This window comes from Falco naumanni, chromosome 4 (assembly GCF_017639655.2).
Source record: "Falco naumanni isolate bFalNau1 chromosome 4, bFalNau1.pat, whole genome shotgun sequence".
Taxonomy (NCBI): domain Eukaryota; kingdom Metazoa; phylum Chordata; class Aves; order Falconiformes; family Falconidae; genus Falco; species Falco naumanni.
The window spans coordinates 56,563,354-56,584,711 of NC_054057.1; the positions used below are offsets into that span (position 1 = coordinate 56,563,354).

Here is a 21,358-nt window from a genome sequence, read left to right on the forward strand (position 1 = left end):
TATTAGCATAATTCGGTATGACATCCATACTAGATGTTGGCAATCACCTACAGAACATCAGACACTTTCACGCACAGTCTGGAAACAAGGTGGGAGTAAAAGGAAAAACAGAAAAAAAAAAAAAAAAAAAGGGGAGTGTGACTTACACCACAATCATCTTCACCTAGCCTACTCCTTCTCCTGAGGATATGTATGTGTCTTGTAAATGTCTGCATGAGTTGTGTGCATGTGGGGAGAGAAGGGCTCATCCTTGATGAATTTATTTTGTCATTAGCCACTCAGACATGGGGAAGCAGAGTGTAATAGCATGTTGGCAAACTTGGATGGTTGTCAGCATCCCTGTAGACCATCTTTGCATAGAAATGTGTCTGTCAGGCCAGTCTCCAAAGAAAACACAAATATGCCATGTATTTCTCACCTCTAGGATAGTCACTTTTTGAGTTAAGTGATTCACCCACCAGAAGGATGACATTTATCTCTCTGCAGGGGGGGTTCAGTGGGATCGAAGTCAGTGAACAAGGGTCAGTCTCCTCCGCACAGTCTTAATTCTTGTGCTCCAAGCCCTTTTCTGGTGATCAGTAAAGTACTGGATAACATTCACAACACTATTTATAGCCTTTAGACTCACACTAACTTAAACGGGAGCTGGATCAGGCCCCAAAGTGCCTCGGCCCAATTTGCTATGAGGTCACCTTTCGCCAGTATCCTGTCATTTTATGTGAGATGTCTGTGATGTACACGCCTGCTCCAGAAAGAGCAGTGGAGCTTCTCTGGATACAGGCACTGCACAAAATCCTGGTGGTGACGGTGACAACAGCCAGGCTTTTGATGGGGAGGCACAGAAGGGCATACCTCAGGGCTTTATATTACATCAGTCGGTAGTTATCAAAAACCTCGGTGATTTCCGTGCAGATGGACTGTGATTTGAGACCCTCCTACTGTCATGGGAAAGGTTCCTACTGAGCACACTAGGACTTGGCTACGCTGGTAATGGGAGACAAATGAGTGACTTTAGTGGGTTGTTCTGCTGCTGAACATGGTTCCTATCTAGTTTGAAAATGAATGAATCCAGTTGCCATGGCAATGTGCAAGATGCTAATTAATAAATAAAATTACTGAGAGGTACAGGTTTTATGCTCCTATAGAGAAAATCTTACCTAATTTTAAGCACCTGAACACAAGAGATACCTGAAGGAATTAGAAACTTTTTGCATTTAATGAGCCTGGATAAACAGATATCCAGCTACAGCACAACACTTGCTTTCTCTTGATATCATGGGCAAATCTGGAAAACAGAAAGAAATGGATGTTTTTAGTGCAGGGGGATCCACGAGGGGATCCATGAAGGTCCTGTGCTGTGTTAAGGGCTGCCACAGAGAGTGAGGCACTGACCTGACAACCTACACAGTGGCTCTAAAGTAAAAAATAAAGAGCTGATAATGCACCAAGAAAGAATGAGGCTGGATAAGGGTCTGGATTCAGAGATGGGACCTGCAGGTGATCCATGGCCCTCGGGAGCAGGAGGCACTGGCATGACGACAACAAAATTGAGCCCCAGATGTCCAGCGAGAGGGAAGCACATGGCCTGCTGGTAGATGCTTATGTTTGTGTTGCTGACTCTGGATCTGACCCCATCTTCCCAGGGTAAACCTTCTAATGGAGAAAGCAATGAGATGCCGGAACAGACTTTTCAGGAAGATACCAAGACCTCCACCTTTGAAGGATTGTTAGAAATCTGGAAATAAATATCATGCCAGGTCTGAGCTACAATAAACACAGCCTTAGGCCAGGGGAGTGGACCCTGAGAGTTTAGAAGATCTTGAGACCTGTGAGTCTGTGTCTCCTAACCCCCCCTGTGCCTGCTTGCGCACTTAGAGCCAGGCATTAAAGGCAGGTGAGATTTTTAAAAGCACTAATTGTTAGCTTTACTGACTCCCTCTGGAGTCAATAGTGAAACTCATTGATTTCAAGTGAAGCAGAATGCCTTTGAAAACCAGCCTCTAAGTGCTTTGCTGGACAGAAGCCTTACACCATGGAGGACTTGGCCCGTTACTTTCGGTAAGCAATTTCCCTGAGCATGCTGAGTCCAAGTCTGTTTGTGCAAATATAACTACCTGATGGAAAAGTGTGATCAATTTTATCGAGGAAAAGCTTAGATATTTGCAAAAGAGAATACATCTCAGCATTCTTCACCTAAGATGTAAAAGAGGAAGCAAAAATAACAATCTCCTCCTCCTCCCTCTAGCAGCTGAACTCAAAAATCTTACGGAAGATATTACTGTTCATCACCTTTTCATTTTTAAGCCTATTGTGGAAAAATATTTCATCTCAGCATAAGCCCATGTTATCATTAAAAACTCAGACTGATCTCAAATAAACGGCAGCATCATGCCCAATATTTCTTTTAAAATATATGTCTAACTGAAAAATGGACCGACTCCTCTCAAATTATCTGCTAACCTTAAAAAGAAACCTTAGCTGTCTTTTACAGGCAGCTAGGTCTTCCATGGCAATGTGTAGCCCTCCACATCTGTAATTTAAACATACTGAGGGGGGATGGGTAATACTGACAATAAAATCTAAGGCCAGATATTCTATTAGCATATCTTTGTGCAGTTCTGTCACCAAATAATTTAGTTACTGGTACCTAAAAATGCAGGTACCAAAAACCTAATCAAATAGAAAGAAAAAAAGAAAACATGATTTATTATGTATTACTCAAATAATACTACCCCCCACCCCACCTGCCCCCATTAACCAACAAATGGAACAACTCGGTGTTTAGTATCATTGGAAGGCTTTGGGGTGTGTTTTTAAATAAAGTTTTTCTGAATCACAACACTTTTTTTTTTCCCCCACTAAAAAACAAGCCAAATTTTATCATTTGCTGTAAAACAACCTTCAGCTCCAACTCCGATACAGGACAACCGAAAATGGCTATATATTTATATAACTCAGCAAAATTGACAGGCTATGCTCTGAGAGGCTCAAACCTGAGACAAGATGGAAAGTGAACAGTGTCCCCTGGAGATGGCTGTCCCTCCAAGTTAGCCTTCAAATTGCTAGCAAAGGAAGCTAGGAAACTCCCCTTTTCTGTCTGATTAGCCACTACTATCTATCCCACCTAATCTGTAAAACTATGCTCAACTTTCTATTTCCCAAGGAAAAAAAAAAATCCTTTCTCAATGGAAATCCAAATAGAGAAAAGTTAAAAAAAAAAAACCTTTCTGCTAATAGATTACTCTCTTTTTTTTAAAAGAAAAAAATTAACATAGCAATGATTTCAAGCAATACCAGCCCTAATGAATGACCATCTTAAAATATTCTTTAAAAGCTGTATTTTGACACACACTTTCAATGAAAAGTACCTTGCTCTTTCAGTAATTCCACTGATTGTCATTAATGTTGGAATGAGGCAGTAAACCCTAGACCCATACATAGGTTTTCTTCAAACCTCAATTCCACAATTCCCATTGCTAGCTTATACTCCATGTGAATGCGGCAATTAGTTGTAATACGTGTCCCTATAAGCTTACACCACGGAATTTGTTTGAGTTTATATTTTAGTGTAGATGCATGCAATATAATGTGTGGAAAAGCCTTTCTAATCTTGAAGAGCTGTGCACGAGAATCTGACTGGTTCTCTTGACAGTTTGAATATTTTTGACATGTAATTGCCAACATCTATTCAGGATTATCACCGATAGGATCTACCATGCATGGGTTTTGCTATCTTCTCTACCTTGTCATGCAGGTTGGAGATGTTAAACACTGAGGCTGAATGAGACCTGTCCATAGATAATGCTTGGCAAGAAAGTATTGTCACATGGTTAGTCCTCAGTGGACTCACCTCTGCAAAAATTACTTAATAGTAAACATTATTTATTATTTTAAGAAATAGCAATAGATTAAACGAAAAGCTATGAAAAAAGCTTTTTTCACTACCAGATCTGTAGTAAAACACTGATTTTTATTACTGTGTTTTTTTTGGGGGGGTATCATATCCTCAAAAATGTGAGAAAATACGATCTGATGAAATTCTGAACCTACTGCTATCAACTATGAAACATCTTCTGACCTCTTCAGAGTCTGAAATTTAAACAATGTTTCTGTCACATGCAAATGGGTAAACACCATGACAAATTAGGCTATCTATGCCTGCAGTCTTGAAACCTCAGCTCATAGCACAGATTTAGATTACTCTATCGATGTGCTCTTAAGCACGAATATGCATTTTGAGGTCGTTAACCTTCCATTTTTAAAAATCAATATCCGAAGGCTTTAAAAGAGTTTCGTTGCCACTTTCATATGGTTCATGAATGAGTACTTTATGTACGTGATTCACGAGCCACTACGTACCCCTGTTCTTACAGCAGCACTTGTCTCAATGAGGTCTGTAATTTGGGAGGCACTCTAATTCCTTCTGCCCACAAAAAGAGTATTGGAAAAACACATGAAAAATGTATTCTATTGACAGGTCACATTCCCTACATTCCTCCATTTCCTGATCAGTGTCTATGGTTAAGTCATTTGTAATTACTGTGTTTACTACTGGAAATGGCATGTAGGCTTTAACTGCAGCCGGAGTGTTCAACCTGATTTTCACCTGAAATGACTGAGATTGTTTTCAGCGCCCGCAGTACTCTGAACGTTCGTAAGGCTGAGACATTGCCCAGGTCCACAAATTCAGTTATGTATCTGTAACAAGGGAAAGTCACACATAGACAATGACAAAACACCAGCAAAAAAACAACAGTCAAAGGGACAAAGAGAGACAGAGAAAGAATCACTTGTAGCTGAGAGCCAAAACGTAAGGATCAGGGCTTCTTACCTGGGATTACTGAAATAGTTTTTAAAGCTCTCAATACCCTGAAAGTCCGAAGAGGTGAAACACTGCCTACATTCACAAATTCTCCTACATACCTGTAGAATTAAGTCACAGTTATTTGGAATTATACAATAGAGTATGAGACTTGTCTGAATGAAGAATGCATTCATACATAGCAGGAGCGAACGCAGCCAAATGAGAGGTGCATCCACTTTTCAGGCTGTTCTTTGATGCCATTTGTCCCAGGTTTTTCATAGTACACATTATTTCAAATGTTTCTTGAACTATTAAACGTATCTAATAGGCATCAATTCTTTAAAACTAGCAGGTGAACTTTGCTATCATGCTGTTCAGCAATAAATACTTCAAAGATTTTACCATCATGTAGTTTAACAAAAAATCTTTACATTATAAGAAACATGAAGTAATTTTGCTGCTCTTAAAAAAAATACAAGCTTCACATACCCAAGTAATTTTCCCATAATAGCTTCTGCAAACTACATATAGGATAACATTGGAAAATAACAGTACAAATGTTTCTAGTGGGTTATTTATTCTAAGATATTGTATTCCGTGGTAAAGCAGACATTGGTTTCAAGAGATGCTTAAAATTTTATTTTGTTTTGTACATCAAATTCATGCCCTTTGGCTGCAGGAAGATGGATTTTGAATTAATATAATTGCAATCCTACTAAAAACTATTCATGATTAAAATACTAGTCCCAGCTCTTCACTGCCATGCCTGTTTTGGTCATCATGGAGACCCATGCCACATCTGAGCTAAATGCTCCCAGGAGGGTCAGTGATGGAATGTGTTTGGTTTTATTAGTGTCATACAAAATTATCTCCTCCTAGTCAGTACGCAGCAAAACCATAGTCACCACTGTATCTTCTGAACAAAAGAACTCTTGGAATCTTTAATTTCACTATTCAACTTCTATTCAATTTTATTTACATATTCTACTTCTTTGAGGCATTTGTTTTTACATGTTAAGGAAAAAGCTCGCCTGGTTATTTTACAAAGCCTGCTTAACTGGGCTTTGTGCAAAGGCCTCTGGGGAGGACAAAGCATCCTCTCCATATCTACTAATCCAGATTATAGCCTGGAAAAGCAATATTGCTTCTCCTCTTCATAATCTCATAGGGGAGTCTGGCAAAGATTTACCTGTTTTCTCCCCAGGTTTATCAGTGCTTGTCTCCCAAACTCTTCTGCAACATGCAGGGGTGAGAAAAAAATAATTTGGGGAGAAGCAATAGCATGGGAACATGGTTTTGCTGACTAGAGATTTGAAAAAAACTCATTATTAATATTTGAACAAGCACATGAAGCAAATACTACTGCTGCTTGTTCACAATAGTTAATTAAGATTTATTTCATCCATTTCTTGGATGAAAGTGCAGCAGACCAGTCCCTCTGTATCGGGGAGTAAGAAGCAACTGAAATACCCATCCCAATTTACCTGTTAGCCAGGGAATTGCTTGTTGTCTTTAAGCTTTTGGCAGGGCATTTTCCAACCCAGAGTTACAGCTGCCTCTCCCTCGCCTGTCCTGGAAGGTACTCGCTGGTCTAGGAAACAGTGACCTAAGCGGGCTGTTCCATGGTTTTCCCTGAACCCACCCGTGGCCCCACAGAAGGTCACAAGCCGTGGTGGTGGCTGTTAGCACAGGATGAGGGAAAAGCCCTTGAGACCTGTAGCACCTCTTACTCTCTAGTGTGCTATTTAAAACTACTCTCTGTGACACAATCTGTGCTGTTTCTACCCATAAAAGGAGGTAAGAAGCTATTTTGCAACTAATGCTAAAGCAAGCGATGGCCTTTCCGCTATAACACCCATCAGTGTTATAAACTAGCTAAACCCTTGGTCCACCTAAATCTCATGGCCCCTTACCCTTACTCCCATTTTGAACCCTCATGCCATCTTTGTTTCCAGATACAGAAATACTTCTAGCTATAATATCATCACACTAGCTACAAGTGTAGACAGCATTAGAGTTACCTGTGTGATCAGTCTAACTTTAAATTACTTGCAAGTTGGATTTATTGGAAGGATAAATCATATCAGAATAGAGTCGATTACCTAACAGTCTGTACTGTGCTGCTTGCATACTTGGGAAGGAGGTTTCATTGTACATCTGAAGATCATATTGCAGTCACTTTTAACTCTCTCTCTGCTGCCTATGGGCTCAAGGAAAGACTTTCCTATTTCTTATCTATTATGAAATTCCAATTATTTTTCTTTTTCTTCCCCCTATTCTAAAAATGTTAGTATATTACGCCTTAAAGTCAGAAACAATACAAATGGATGCTGGTTTAGAATAGCACAGCCATTGCTATAACTTAATGTTGAGAAGCTTGATTTTCTGCAGTTGCAGACCCCCTGTTTTACAGATCTTCTAACTAAGAGGTAAAATACATTTGGAAAGAGTATTTAAATGTGGCTAGGAAAGAAAGCACAGACAACCAAGCCTCTCATTAAATAAGTCTTAAGGAAGTCAGAATGAATCTTTGGAGTTGAGCACTGACTGGCCATTCAAGTCTAGAATTAGAAAAGAAAAACCATACAACCTCTGGGCACCAAATACGAGTTCCCACCAGCAGGTAGTGAATTGACCTCTGGGCAACTGTCCGCCTCAAGGTCTGTGCAGACCTTCACATCTTTCCAGCTTCCTAAGCCACAGACACCCACAGATGATGTGGACAGAATTTAAGGGATAGCCATACTGACTGATCAGACTTGAATGTCAGTGACAGTAAATGAGATGCTCCCAGAGGAGTCCTGCAGAGTCAGGGCTGATGCCCCAACCCCTGTTCGAGCTGAGGTGAGGTAGAGCAGATGCATTGCCAAGGCTGCAAGCTCCTCCTGTCCTTTCCTCTGCTCTTTTCTGCCTCAATGTCAGAAACCTCCTTCCTCATTGAACAGAGGGAACCCATGCATGGAAACCCTCCATGTTGTGCGGAATTCAGATTGCACAATGCAAATATACTCATGTCCTAACTCATGAACAGATGAACTATTGTACCCTGCTTTTACCACCTATCTACCTGATGGGCAGGACAGCAGGTCGGTGATGCTTTGTGTTGTTCTGTCCTGCCTTTAAATGTTGCAGGAGAATTGCACTTAGCACTGCTTGAGGAAAAGTTTAGCTGAGAAAAATACCTGATGTGTGCTGACCTCCAAAAGCTCCTCCCCATCTGCATTGAATTTTTTTTAAAAGCTTATCACGATGGCCAGATGTCAGTTCAGCCAAATCCATAGGAATGCAGTAACAGATACCAGGATCTGGCCTAGGGCTGGCTTTGGTCCAAAGCTTACTAAAATAAACAGGAGTCTTCCCGATGAAGTCTACACAGGTTTTACACATTGTCATGGTGTACTGCTAAATGCTGCTAAGGATCATAGAATCATAGAATCATAGAATATCTCAGGTTGGAAGGGACCCATAAGGACCACCAAGTCCAACTCCCTGCTCCCTGCAGGACTGCTTATAATTAAACTGTACAACCAAGAGTATCATCCAGATGTTCCTTAAATACTGGTCCTGATCCCTGTACCCTACCAGAGTTGTACTATCAATTTCAGTGGCCCTCACCGGTGTTTGAACTAAGTTTGGTTGAATATTTTTTCCCAATCTCGGTTCCATTCAAATATCACAGGCCCAGGAGTTCAGCTCAAATGTCAGTGCTAACAGGTCTGCATTTCACTTAACGCTGTAAATTATGGGGTTTAAAGATGGCAATGAGATCTACATCCAACCCAGAACAGAATATAGGTATCGTTAAGCAGAAAATACAGGGAGATCAGATGAAACCCTTCTATGACAAGGAAATGGGGTCTTTTCAGGACACCTCTACTAGCTTCCACTTCAAGATGACATGTGTTTTTCTCTCTGACTATGAAGAAAATCTGGATCTCTAGCTCAGCTGGAGATACCGACAATGTCAGACATCTGCCTGTGGCCAGAGCTCAGGCTGACCCTGCGTCTGCTGCGAGCGTTGGCTGACTGCTCCACTACCCCTGTGTATTTTTAGCTGTCTAGATGCCACAAATCCATCAGCTCCTCCAAAGCATCAGAACCCCACATGCCCTGAGCATACTCTCATGATCCAGGTAGAAGTATAGAGCTGAAGGGCAATATCATGTTGGGGGCCAAATTTGTACTCCCTGAGATATATATATATATATATATATAACGTTTCAGAGGCCTCTAAATGAATCCTTTATTTTAGAAAAATAGTAATTACTTTCAGGGTGAAGAGGGATTGTGAAGTGAAGAACACAAATACGACTTTGATGGTGTTATGGATAAATAGAGTATAAATAGGGATTTAAATGCATGGGTATTCAGTCACACTTGTAACACTTTCTATTCAGGGCTATGAAGCTTCCCAAAACTACATTAGATAGAAAGGTGTTATTACAGATATTTTACAAACAGCTCTTTCTGTGGAGCTCAGACAGAGAGTAAATAATTTCTCCAAAATAGTCTAGTGAATTGAGAGAACAGAATCAAGAATTCCTCTGACTTCTTCCTCTGAAACCAGTCAGGAAAAAAACCTCCATCCTAACACACTTCAGCATTTTCTCATTTTCAGTACATTTTGAGGGTTTTTTTTTAAAAAAAGATAACAGCCAGACAACTTTTTAAAAAGTTCTACTGCATATTGCTGTCTTGAAAAATATAAAGGAGTGCTACTTACGCCATAACAATAACACTGAAATCCAGCCAGTTCCATGGGTCTCGAAGGAAAGTGAATTCTGTCATGCAAAATCCTCTCGCCAATATTTTTATCAATGACTCAAAAGTGTAAATGCCAGTGAAAGTGTACCTGGGGAATAAAGTAGCCAAGGTAAGCAAGAGCATTAGCAAGCAGTAGACGGCAGGCATGGTGGAGGCAGACTCAACACAATGCTACTCACATGAGACACTTCTGCCCATCTCTTTGGGATTGCTCATGTGAGTCATGGCTGCAGCACCAGGCCGGACCAAGGAATATGTAAGAAATGGGAAAGCGCTCATCACAGCCCCAGGATGAAGATAATTTTCACCATAGGGTGTACCTTGATGAGCCCTCACTCAAGCATGAATGCTGTGCTATGGGACTTTTGAAGCTCTGCCTGCAATTGCCAGTGAAAGAGGAATGGATGATGCCACATTCCTTGATTTTTCTCTGATTTGAAGGAGGGTGGTTCTTCCATTCATACCTCTCATCTCTTCCTGCCTAGGACATTTTGAAGGTTAAAAAATGTCACCATTTGGTTTTATTAGCTAGTAAGGGCATTTTTCCTGCAACTTCCCTTGTGTTCCCTATCCATGATAAATCACGCCAGCCCTGAGTTAGACAGAATACCCTGACAGAAAAAGAGTAAACCAGCTCCCACCCAAATAATATATGTAATCATTTTGACCTGCTTGACAGTAAAAGAGACACAAGAGTGTTTTTTCCCCATAGTAAGATTAGTTGTTTATTACCAATAGCCTCTTGACTGTGATGATCTTGGATAGAACATACATATTACCTTTTGTAATAAAGATACTTGTAATAAAATTTAGCAAAATCTCTGTGGAGGATAGTAACGCACCTGACTTATAACATTCAGATCTGTATACACCCAGGGCTCTACCTACCATCAGAGACATTCTTCAGGGCATATAACACCTCTTTTTTAATGTTTATACCTGATACATCTATCCCAATGGGACTAGGTATTCTAGGTTATATCTTAACAAAAATAATAAATGTTTAGTATCCACCACTAGCATTCCCTACTCTTTTTTTTCCAAATGAAGATGCAGATGATACCAAAGCCTCTAAAAAACCCCAAACACCTAAAATCCTGTAAAGCACAAGTCTCATAAATCATGATGTTAGAGGCTTTCACTGGAAACCCTAACTTGAATTTTCTGTTCAGCCCCTAAACGTCAGTAGCTATAGTGGTGCCATCATATACAAAAAATTGTAACAGTTGGGATTTCTGTTTAGTAAAAAAAAAAAAAAAAAAATAAAAGGTGTAAACAATTGAAAATAGTAATATAAGGAAGAATTTAATTATGGATAAAAAGGTAATGTTTTCTTTCAGCTGTGTTCCGCCGATCTGCAGCTGGGCACACATACAGATAGTGGCAAATCTCATGCCTTCCTGCCATCATGTCACACAGTAGAACTAGTTACACATGTTATAAAATCTCAGTATGCTTCATCTTAAAACAGAGATTAGCAGGACAGTTTTTTGTGCAAGAGCGGATGCCAAATGTTTTCCACATCTCCTCTTTGACCATACACCTAAGCATTATCTTGTATCCGACTTTTCATGTTTAGTTTTGCTCTGGTATTTCAAATATAGGTCACTCATGTGACAGTCCCTTTAAGCATGTGTATTCAGTAATACATGCAGAAAACACATGCAAAGAACTAAAAAAAATACTTAACGGTACATAAGCTCATTAAAATGATAAAGCACTTGTATTTATTCAGCATGTCAGATGGTTTAATTGATTGTATAATCATCATCTAATTCTAAATGGATCGGGCAAAGTCCTCCAGCAATTGAACAGCTTCTTTAACAACAGAAGTCAGAATTTTTAAAATGTTTTTAATGGAGGGAAGTTGAATTGATTTCTTTTTTCAGAGTGGTAAGGAAAACATTTTAAAGGAAGATCTAGGACAAATATTTGCACAAGGTTACCCTTGTATCCCCTGTGAGTCTCTGGAACAGCAGAACAAAATGGATTAAATGCATCTTTTCCAAATCCAATATTAATCAATTTGAATTACAGTTCATTGGGTTATTTTGCTCCTCAGAACTACTTGCCTTTGATTTCATTCCATGCGTTTGAGGAGGAAAAGCTGAGAGGTATGAGGGGATGTAGGAAAACAGGAAACATGGAAGGATTTACTCCATGCTGCGTGAGACCGTTTGCATGTCTTGCACACCCTGCTTGATGCACTGATAACACCATCCACATCTTCCTGCTTACGGAACACACGACAAGCACTTTGGTATTTTCCTCCAGAGTGTTCAGATTCCCAACTGTAGACCCACTGACCAAACTTTGACTCACATGGATGAGATGTCCATGTTTCAGCTGAATACATCATGGCTATGGTACTGTATGGCACTTTTCAATAGGAAAAGGACAACATCAGGGGAAAAGGAAAGTCACAACCATACTGGAGGGTACTACACTATACAGAAGTACATGAAACATCCTGGGATTAGGATGTTATTGTGATCAGATGAAGTATTTGGTTCAGTGCTGTCTATAATTAGTCATTTATGGCCTAGAAGATGTGCCCCACATGATTTTATGAAACCTAAAATAAGGGCGTTTTACTGCCTTTCCTTACAGCCCTGAGTAGACCAACCACCAGGCTATGGAGCAGCAGATGGTTGTGTTTATCGTGTGTCAGTCAAAAATAAAAAGTGTGTTCTGATTGGTTCAATGAGCCAAAATAATTGTTCAATGCACTGTAGGTTGATTAGCTTGTACATCTGGTATCTGTTTCTAAGAGGAATATTTTAAAGCAACTTCAAGAAATGAAATGGGCTTTCTGAAGCCTGTTAGCCTCCTTTAAAATTATTTTTTTTTAAAAAAAACAAACAAACAACAACCACCCAAGCAAAAAAAACCCTGAAGTGGTATCTTTGCTATTTTTTATGAAGGTTTGACAAGGTAAAAAGACAGGAATCCTCATACAAGTGTTCCCAGACAATGTTATGCCTGCTCTAGAGTATGCCTAGCAACGATTACAGGGGATCACTTCTCATGATGCACCCAGTCCAAAAGAAACTTTTGCTTCCAATAAGTTTCAGTTTAAGGACAGAACTAAATATGTCCAGGAAGAATTTTTTGAAATAATTCAGCCTATTCTAATGTGTCCAATCATGAAGTTCTTGCATGGGAACTGTGGAAGGTTAGCCAGTTTCAAATGGAATTCTCCTCATATGTGATTTCATTCAGATGTAGCATAGCAGGTGCATTTAGTATGCAATATAATCATATAAATATATATATTAATATATAAAGCAATAAGTATGAGCTTGTAGACTAAAAATTTTTAGTCTGCTTACTAAGGGAGTTTTCAGTCAACAAACACCTGGAAAAACATTTTGTCAGGACAGATACTATGGTCAATATTACCGGAAAGAAATTAGACAACAGCAAACAAGAGGAAAAGAAGGATGTGACAAATGGAAGAGGAAGGATGAGATAAGGACATGGAAGCTGTAAACCAGCAAGGATACTTACTCAACATATTTATTCCACGATGGAGTCTCTGATTGTGCCATGAACACACAATTAGTTAAAATAGTGCACATAATAAACATACTGAACAATGTAAATAAGCGAATTAAGGAAAACAACATATATAAGACTTCATAAATTTTTGTCATTTCACACAAGATATGACAGCTCACTCATAATTTGCAAGTTGCTTAAAAAGGACTATAGACATCTGTTTGCAGGTGCATAATGAAATAAATAATTATATAAACATAGAAAAATGCGGGAACCTTCCCTGCTTTTTTTTTTCTTTGCCTGCATCTTTTATACATACTTTATACAGTAAACAAATGTACTGACTCTGCAGCCTTCTGAAAATACAATACCCCAAATTTACAGCTGTGTTGGTCAGATGACAATGTGCATAGGTGCACAACTTTGTATGAAAAGAGGGATTAGTCTCATTTAAGTATCTACGGAAAAACCTGTGTCTGCAAATTCCCATTTTATTTTGCATCCTGAAACATTTCTCAGGCAGTAGGGCAAGTAATAAATCTGGTATTTCTAATCTCTCTAATGGGCTTGAGGTCTCGCTTTCAGTATAAAGTTTCACCAAAAGCTAATATGAGTTTCAGAGCACTAATTTTAAGGCTTGGTCTGCAAACCCGCTTGGCAGATATGCAGGCTTGGTCTGCAAAGCTGACTGCCTCAGCTGGGACACCCAGTTCCTTAATTGGAGGCTAAAACAAACCTCCCAAGTGTATAGTCCCTGCACTTAGCTGCTAAGCTGAGGCCATAAATACAAAAAGGAGCACCCTAAATCGAATTCCTGAAATTGGAAACATAGTTCACTGAACTGCTCTCCTAAAAGCACATGCCGCTTTCTGTAAAAAAAAAAATTACTAAACATGATGGGATTCTCCTGCATAAATAATAGGTCTCATGCTACTGGAGAAAGTTTAACTAATGAGTTTAAGTAGACAGATGATAAGGCAAACAGCCTACATCTCAGCTCATAAGCTGGGACCCTTCCCAGGGAAGAATGGCAGCATCCAAACGTAAATTTCTTTTGCCTTCTTTAGGAAAAAAAAAAAATAAGTTGAGCTTTTTTTCACCTCTTTACCAGTGCCATTGGTGTTATTTTTTATTTGAGAATAGTGATCAAAGAATATATTTTCAAATATATCCTGAAGTATTTGTATGAAAATTGTCCTTTCACAGAGCCAAAATCTCTGCTGAATATAGAGTGGAACATTTTCCGATGGGCCACGTAAGCAGCTATGAGTTTGAGTTGGTAGCAACCAACCTGCCCATTCCCCAGTGCCACTGACAAAAGCAGTAATTGAACTCAGAGGGACTGCTTGCTCGTCTCACAAACATTCTCCACTTCTGGCCCAACACCTCTGGCTGAAGGACTGGAAGGATATCTGATAGCCAGTCACATTTTCTCATGTCAGCTTGAGATATGTTTCTATAAATTGTGTCCATCTGGTTAACAATTAGTTTATAAGCTGCAGCCAGCCTAGAATACACTGGATTACTTTTTCAACTGCAGTGAAATGCTATGAAAACAACAATAGTAAACCAGAGTGGTATCTTCAGGCCATGCCAAACAAATACTGTACTTCAACTCCAATCAAAGAAATGCCTCTATAACCACCCCTTTTAGGATGACTGGTCTGATTTATACATCCCTGTTTCTTTGTAGTATAAGCAGAATCTAACAGCTTTCCCAGATGCTCACTTACAGGCAGGTGTCATCACCCTCTTACTCAAACACCGAAGAGAATATACCAGAGAACACAGGTTGAAAATGTAAGGGGTCAGCTTTGGGACATCAAAAGCACTATGAATTCAAAACAAGTTTCATGACCAAGCTGAAAACTACAAAGAACATAAAAGAATGAAACATTTCAGCTGGTCATGCACCGAAGTCAGAGATCTGCTTTAAAAGAAAGAGAAAACAGAAATTCCTACCTGAAACCTAATGCAATTGTTTGCATTTGAAAAAGTCAGTGATGATGATCTGCTCAGAAAGGACAAAGGAGATGAAATCGTGATAAGCTATATTAGCAGCATTGTGTATTACCTATTTTAGAACTGCTATTAATTCCGGGTTTTGACAGCCTACTCATCCATGACTTGACATGGCTAACGCATCCCAAAGTATTGGTTGGACTCTGTTATGGACAACAAACCAAATATACTAAGCTACTCATCAGGATCCTTTCTGCAATAAATTAAACCTACTACTGCCAATCTGAGGTTATAGAATAGGCTTTGCGCAAACTGATTCTAAAGTTATAAATTTTATCTTCTCACACAAAGATACTGAGTCAAATACGGCATACTTCTATTCTAGACTTCATTATGATGGATAATTGTTAATTAGCAGACTGAATACTAGAGGCTTTTTAAGTGATCATTGCCAAATTACATATAATATGTGCAAGCAAAGGTTAGTCCCAATCAATAGTACATATAATTGGTGCTTCACAAGGTCTCATTTTCCCTTACGGAGGAAAGTGTGTAAAATCAGATAGGAGAAAACTTGCCAGCAGAAAATATGAACAAAGATTGGAAATTCTTTAAGATTTGTTTTGTTTTGTTTAAATGGGCATGAATCCATAATTCCAGCATCAAGAAAGGTAATTTTGGCTAAGACCTCATACTGGATCAGTGGCAAATTGAGAGTAACTATCCGTATTACCTAGAAAAACTCTGAATAGGAATAGCTATGAGTTTTATACAGGACAGCAAACTGCTTGGAGAACCTAAGGACAGCACGGGATGGCCCTTGGCTTGCAGGCAAGAAGAACTAAGAAAAGCCTTTTAAGCATAAGGCATCAATGAAAAGTTAGCAGTGGTTTAATCTTATTAATAGGTGGAGATATTAAGTAAAGATGTTCTTAATAGCTAATAATGATGCAGAAGGCAAGAAGTGTTCACCCAACGGGATGCAGACACACACTCCCCGTGTCCTCTGTGACAGAAACGGACCATGGCCTTGCTCTGGGCAGCCGCCTGGGCAGCGGTCCTTTCATGAGGCCTCCTAGACTTTGAAGAAGAGGAAAAATGCCTAGAAGAGATTTAGGGATATGTTGTTAATTGGAATAGTTTATATTACTAGGAGAATGTGGATGTTTTTAACATTGGAAGGGTGTATTTTCGAATGTCTAGACTAATCCAGGATGAGCAGGGAACATACAGGATCTACCCTGCCTGAAGTCTCAGAGGAAGAACTCCATATACAGCTACTTAGCCAAGAAATGTGACCCCCACGATTCTATGTAGGATGATTTTACTCTGTGCTCTCTATTCTGCTCTACTATTGGCCTTCACAGTACATTCAATGACTGGAAATGGAAATATGGCATGTACTAAAGAAGTTATTTCAGATACTTACGTGACAGGGCACCATTTGCTAATGCTCTTTTTTGGCTTTTGCCCTGGGGAAAATAAAGATTGCTTGATTACATTCACACCAGACAATAGATCTGGTTCCCAGATTCATGTCTAAGACATTATCTGCTTGAGTACTTGCCGATTCAGGCTCCTTTCTGCCTGGGATACTGGCTGCCTGCTCAGCCAACTGGCCTTTGTGTTTCAGGTAGGTGTGAAAGATCCTTATTGACAGAAAACAAACCAGTGCCTAATGCAGGAACTTCAGGGCAGTTTCACTGGGACTGGAGCTGTTGCCTCCTGCCTGTGCTAGCCAAAGATCGTTGGATTTCCTGACATTATCAGCACAAGGTGCTAACTTGGGTCTTTCTGGGACTAAAATGCTATTTTCATTGTGACCTTCCACTCCAAATTTTTACACTTATCTGACCACATTTCTGTTCCCAACTTATCTTTCAAATTCACTCATCTGCCGTCTTTATCCTTGGAAGCAATGTGAGGAGGATTTCTTACATACTTCTCTTTTGGCTGACTGCTACCAAGGGCACTTAGTTTCTGTGTATTACACATACCTGTGACCTCTTGGCTTCATTAGCTGGTGTAGAAAAAAGTCAGCAGAAGACAGAATAGGCCTTCAAAGCTGGAGGCAATATTCACACATGCAGGTTTTTTTCTAAGAAGTTAAAATTTTCAGGTTCTTCTCTTAGCCATACCTGTGCAAATTCGTTGACCCCAATTAACTTCAGCAAGGCTGTGCTGATGTAACTGTACCTAATAAACACTGTTGGGCTCTGGGTACGCAGCAGCACGTGTTGCTTGCATGTATAACCTGATCCATAAGCAAATCTCTCTGCAAAATTCTATGGTGTATTCTTAGTAACCACAATAATATCTTGCCTGATATCACATAGTCATTTTTGCATAGAAGTATTGTAACTAGAAGCTTTACCTGCTTTTCCTCTTGCTAGAATATCTATATCCTCACTTTTCTTCTCACTTTATGGACAACCACTGGGAATCTGGTTACTTTCCCTATATTTTTTTTCCTGAAATTTGATAGTAAGCCAATAATTCTAAGATGCTACCTGCTTAGTATTTATTAGTTCTCTGTGGTGGACATGAGCATTGCAGGTGAGGGATTTCCATCACTAAAACATTATGCGATCATCACAGCAGCATGTGGAACCTTTGAATTATCACTGCCAGGTCCCCCATGCACACCATACAGAAAGCAGGCAACTCATGAAAAAGGATGTGTTTTTAGTAATGTTCACAGAAAGCTGAACATTTGGGTCAGTTTGGTCTTCCAGAGAGATGTGACGATGTCAGAATATAATGTTTTTGTAGCTGTGTTAAAAAAACAAGCCAAAACCAACCACTGCAGCCTATCTTGCGTGACTTCAGAACTAGGGCTAGGGGAAATCAGGCATCACCCTTTCATTGAAAGGTCCAGCAGGCCAGCCTGTGCTTTCATTCCTAGCTGGCTAACACATTGCAATAAGCAAACTTAAAAAAAAAATGCAACAAACCAGTTTTTTGCAAGTTCTGTTTCAGGAGAGCAAAAAGATTCAGTTCTGAGGCAGTACAAAAATAAATTGCGTCTTCATATGGTGTCACAGAGTCTCATGGGAGAAGGTGCTTAAATGCTCAGTAGTAAAGCTCTCCATCAGCGCAGTTCCCCAGGTATGCACCAGCCTCCTGGCTCCCTTCCTTTGTAAGGTACTACACCCAGATTCTTCCACTGACTCTTTACTAAACATGAGCAGGCCCTTCACACCTTCTAATCCTGAGTAAACTCACCAGACTCTCCAGCACACTTCACATTATCTGATGCCAGCAGTATAATATCATCCTTTTCATAGCTCACATAACAATATAAAACTGAACAAACCAAAAATCCAAGCGTATTTCTGCTTGTGCAAGCAAATTCAGCCAAAAGACTTAAAACAGCTTAATGAAACAAAACTGGTTTCTGACTTCCATCCATCTGTGTTTAAAAATCATATAAAATACATGAGGAGGGAAATCAACAGAAAGGATATGAATGTACCAAAATTTTAATTGCTGCTCTTCTGATTGGATGGAAAGGACTAAGTACATACAAGGCAGGAGTGGCACTAAATCGAAAGATTGTCTTCCCTTTGTTCAGTACTATAAATGTCTGGAAAACAAAATAGAAAATGAGAACATTCAGTATCTGCATTGATGATCAGCTTTTCCCAGCCCGCATCCCTTTGGGAAAATCCTGCCAGTATCCCATACTTCCTCTCCACTCCCTCCCAAGACCCACAAATTCCTTTCACTCAGCGAAGAGCTTAGTCCAAGAGCCTCCCAGTAGAGCCATTGCCAGTTCTATTGCAATACCCCAACTATTTTTTCTTCCTTCACTCCTTACAGGGTCCTTTGCCAACACCTCCATCACGGGGCTGGGAAGAGAGAGGAATCAACTGTAAAAATAAAAAACAACCTGGAGACTAAGATGTGGTGGAGAGACTTTTATGATGCTCTTCTTTCCAGCCACTGGCAACCTTGCTATGTTGTTACTCCATCTTCTCTGCCTTGAGTGCTTTGTTGCTCTCAGTTGATCTCTTTTGTCTCACCGAGTAAGAAGCTGCATGCGGCACAGCTCCACAGCAGGATTTGACCCCCGCACTGGGGCACTGTCATTGTACTCAGGTTAATACGGGCAGAGGAAACGATACTGTGAGTTATCTTGAATCCAAAGCAAAGGTGAATTGGATGCTGGCCCAATTTACAGAGCTCTGAAGGTGCCCCACAGTGCAAAGACAAATGAATATTCACTCTGAGACAGGATCAGGACACCCAATAGATCAACTCTAAGCTACTCACCCACCTTAAGTCTAAGACCTTCATGACACTAAAATTGCAAATCTATATCCTGTTGCTTGTGCCCAGGGATAGTAGGCAAATTGAAAGGTAAATTAATTCTGGCCCTTCCAGGTAAGTAATTTATTTGTCTTTATCCATTTAACTTTTATTCTGTAGTTCTTGCGCTTGTTCCTACACCGTTCTAATAGGAGTAGCACTGCGGTCATATTAATTCATTGTTTACAGGAAATAGCATAGCCCAAAATCAGGAACAGGAACATGAAAGAACTGGAAGCTGCCTAAAAATACACTGTGCTTCCAAGCCTTATTTTGTCCTCCATTTTGCAAATGTTTGGAAAGGGGAACGAACTGTAGTAAGCAACCAGCCCAGCTCTGCTGTCAACAGCCTTTTGACAGAAGCTGTTTGCACTGTTGTGGCTTTAGTCCAGCCTACACGTGATTCCTCATCAGGTGATCTCACTTTGGGACAAAGCTTACCCTTCTGCACAGTGCCAGCATTGCACATGCTACTCACATCTCCCTTCGGCTCTATTTTGGTCCTCTTAAAGGGAATTGAACTATCCCCCAGCAGGAAAAGAACTGCTGCTCTCCAGGAACGGTTGTGGAGGTGTCTCCTGCTCTTGTGCAGAGTGCTAGCACAAGACTCAAGTCACCCAGAAGCCCTTAACATTAAGGGGCTTAAGTGATAAACAACGGAACTGTGAAGGGTCAAGGCTCATGCAGAAGGCAAGATAGGGTCGATAAAAACCTCTGGCTTAATTTAACTCAGCTACTGCTCTGCTTTTTTCAGACACTGTATATTCATACCCAGAGTTATCTGAAAACACCCAAGTTTTAATTATGCTTTTTATCCCTCTTTGCCCTCCTGCTTAGATGTTTTCTGGGAGCCCTGCTCATGCCAAAGGTCTGATCCTTTATCTGGAAAAAATATTTGTACTGGCTGCAGAAAGATAAAAAACAGAGCCCCCAGAAGAGAGACAGCGTTTATGCTTTGGCAAGAGGAAGGAAGCAGGCTGGCTGGCTGGCGCTCACCTTACGATCATTGTAGAAAGGATCAACGTCCTCCAGTGGCTCCCCAATGAGCTCCGGAGGAACAGTCCCATAGATATCAGGCAGCTTCTTGCAAGCTTGCAAATCAAACTGAGGCTGAGGTTTCTCTTCTTCACCCAGCTGCTCTCTGTATTCCTGCTTTGCATTCCTTGCAAGCTTCTCCGCAATTCGTTTCTCAATAGCAGCCAAGGATTCAGGCGTGAACCGGTGGAAGCTGTTAGTACCCGGTGGTAACAAGAAGTCAGCCATCTTTTCATCCTGCTTTGTCTTTACTGGTCTTTACTCCTAGTAGTGGAAACAGCTGAAAAAAAAAAAAAAAGTACCAAAGGTTAGTGACAGGAGCAAAGTAAGATGAACAAAGCCATCAGAATGAAAAAAATAAATAACTTGTAGGCTATCTACTATCAGGAAACCCTTTATCTATTTTTATGTGGTTAGCAGAACATCAAGGAAAGCAGAAATGACTGAAATTGTAATTTCAATTAGAAATCACTCATGATCAGAGCTAAAAAACCTTTATAGATAGACTGTGGAGTATTCCTAAGTTTTTTCTGTCACTTGGGATCCTAAATCCAAACTAAGGAGTAACTTAGATTCATACAAGCTTAAGTTTCACTGGAAGCCACAGGGAATTGGATTCCTAACTCATTTTTGAAAATGCAGCTCTGGGAGTGGGTGAAAAATGTGCCTAAGTTTACTGCAGGGCAGACTTAAATCAGCCGATCTCTGTCCATATAATGCAAACTCTAAAAATGCCCCAGCTGTTCTATTCCAAATTTAAAGAGTGAAGGGTCAAGTTCAGATTCTTAAATCACATAGAAATTCTTCATAATCTCTGTCTTAGGCTTCTGCAACATAATTTTTATTTTCCTTTGGGGTAGGAAATAGCATCTTCAAGACATCTGTCATAACTTCTGAGCATTTTCTTCTCCACACCCTAATATCTGAAGGATGTTGGAAGCCCAAATGTGCCTGGCAAAGCCCGACCTTCATGAGAGCAAT

The 21,358-nt window shown here is 40.0% G+C and overlaps 1 protein-coding gene across 3 annotated transcripts in view; it reads right to left on the bottom strand.

The window, feature by feature from the left end:
- LOC121087401 (sodium channel protein type 5 subunit alpha-like) overlaps window positions 1–20,651 on the bottom strand; it is a 178,173-nt gene extending 157,522 nt beyond the window's left edge. For 2 of the 3 annotated variants that reach the window (XM_040592377.1, XM_040592376.1), the window contains exons 1-3: window positions 13,079–13,161; window positions 9,528–9,656; window positions 4,607–4,698 (exon numbers count right to left, since the gene is read on the bottom strand). In XM_040592377.1, the coding sequence (XP_040448311.1) occupies window positions 4,607–4,698; window positions 9,528–9,656; window positions 13,079–13,158 (301 nt within the window). In that variant the 5' untranslated portion in view covers window positions 13,159–13,161. Of the gene's footprint in view, window positions 1–4,606; window positions 4,699–9,527; window positions 9,657–13,078; window positions 13,169–18,498; window positions 18,618–20,338 lie in introns of those variants that run through there. The other variant, XM_040592378.1, reaches the window with a different exon arrangement.
- Window positions 20,652–21,358: the final 707 nt, after the last annotated feature.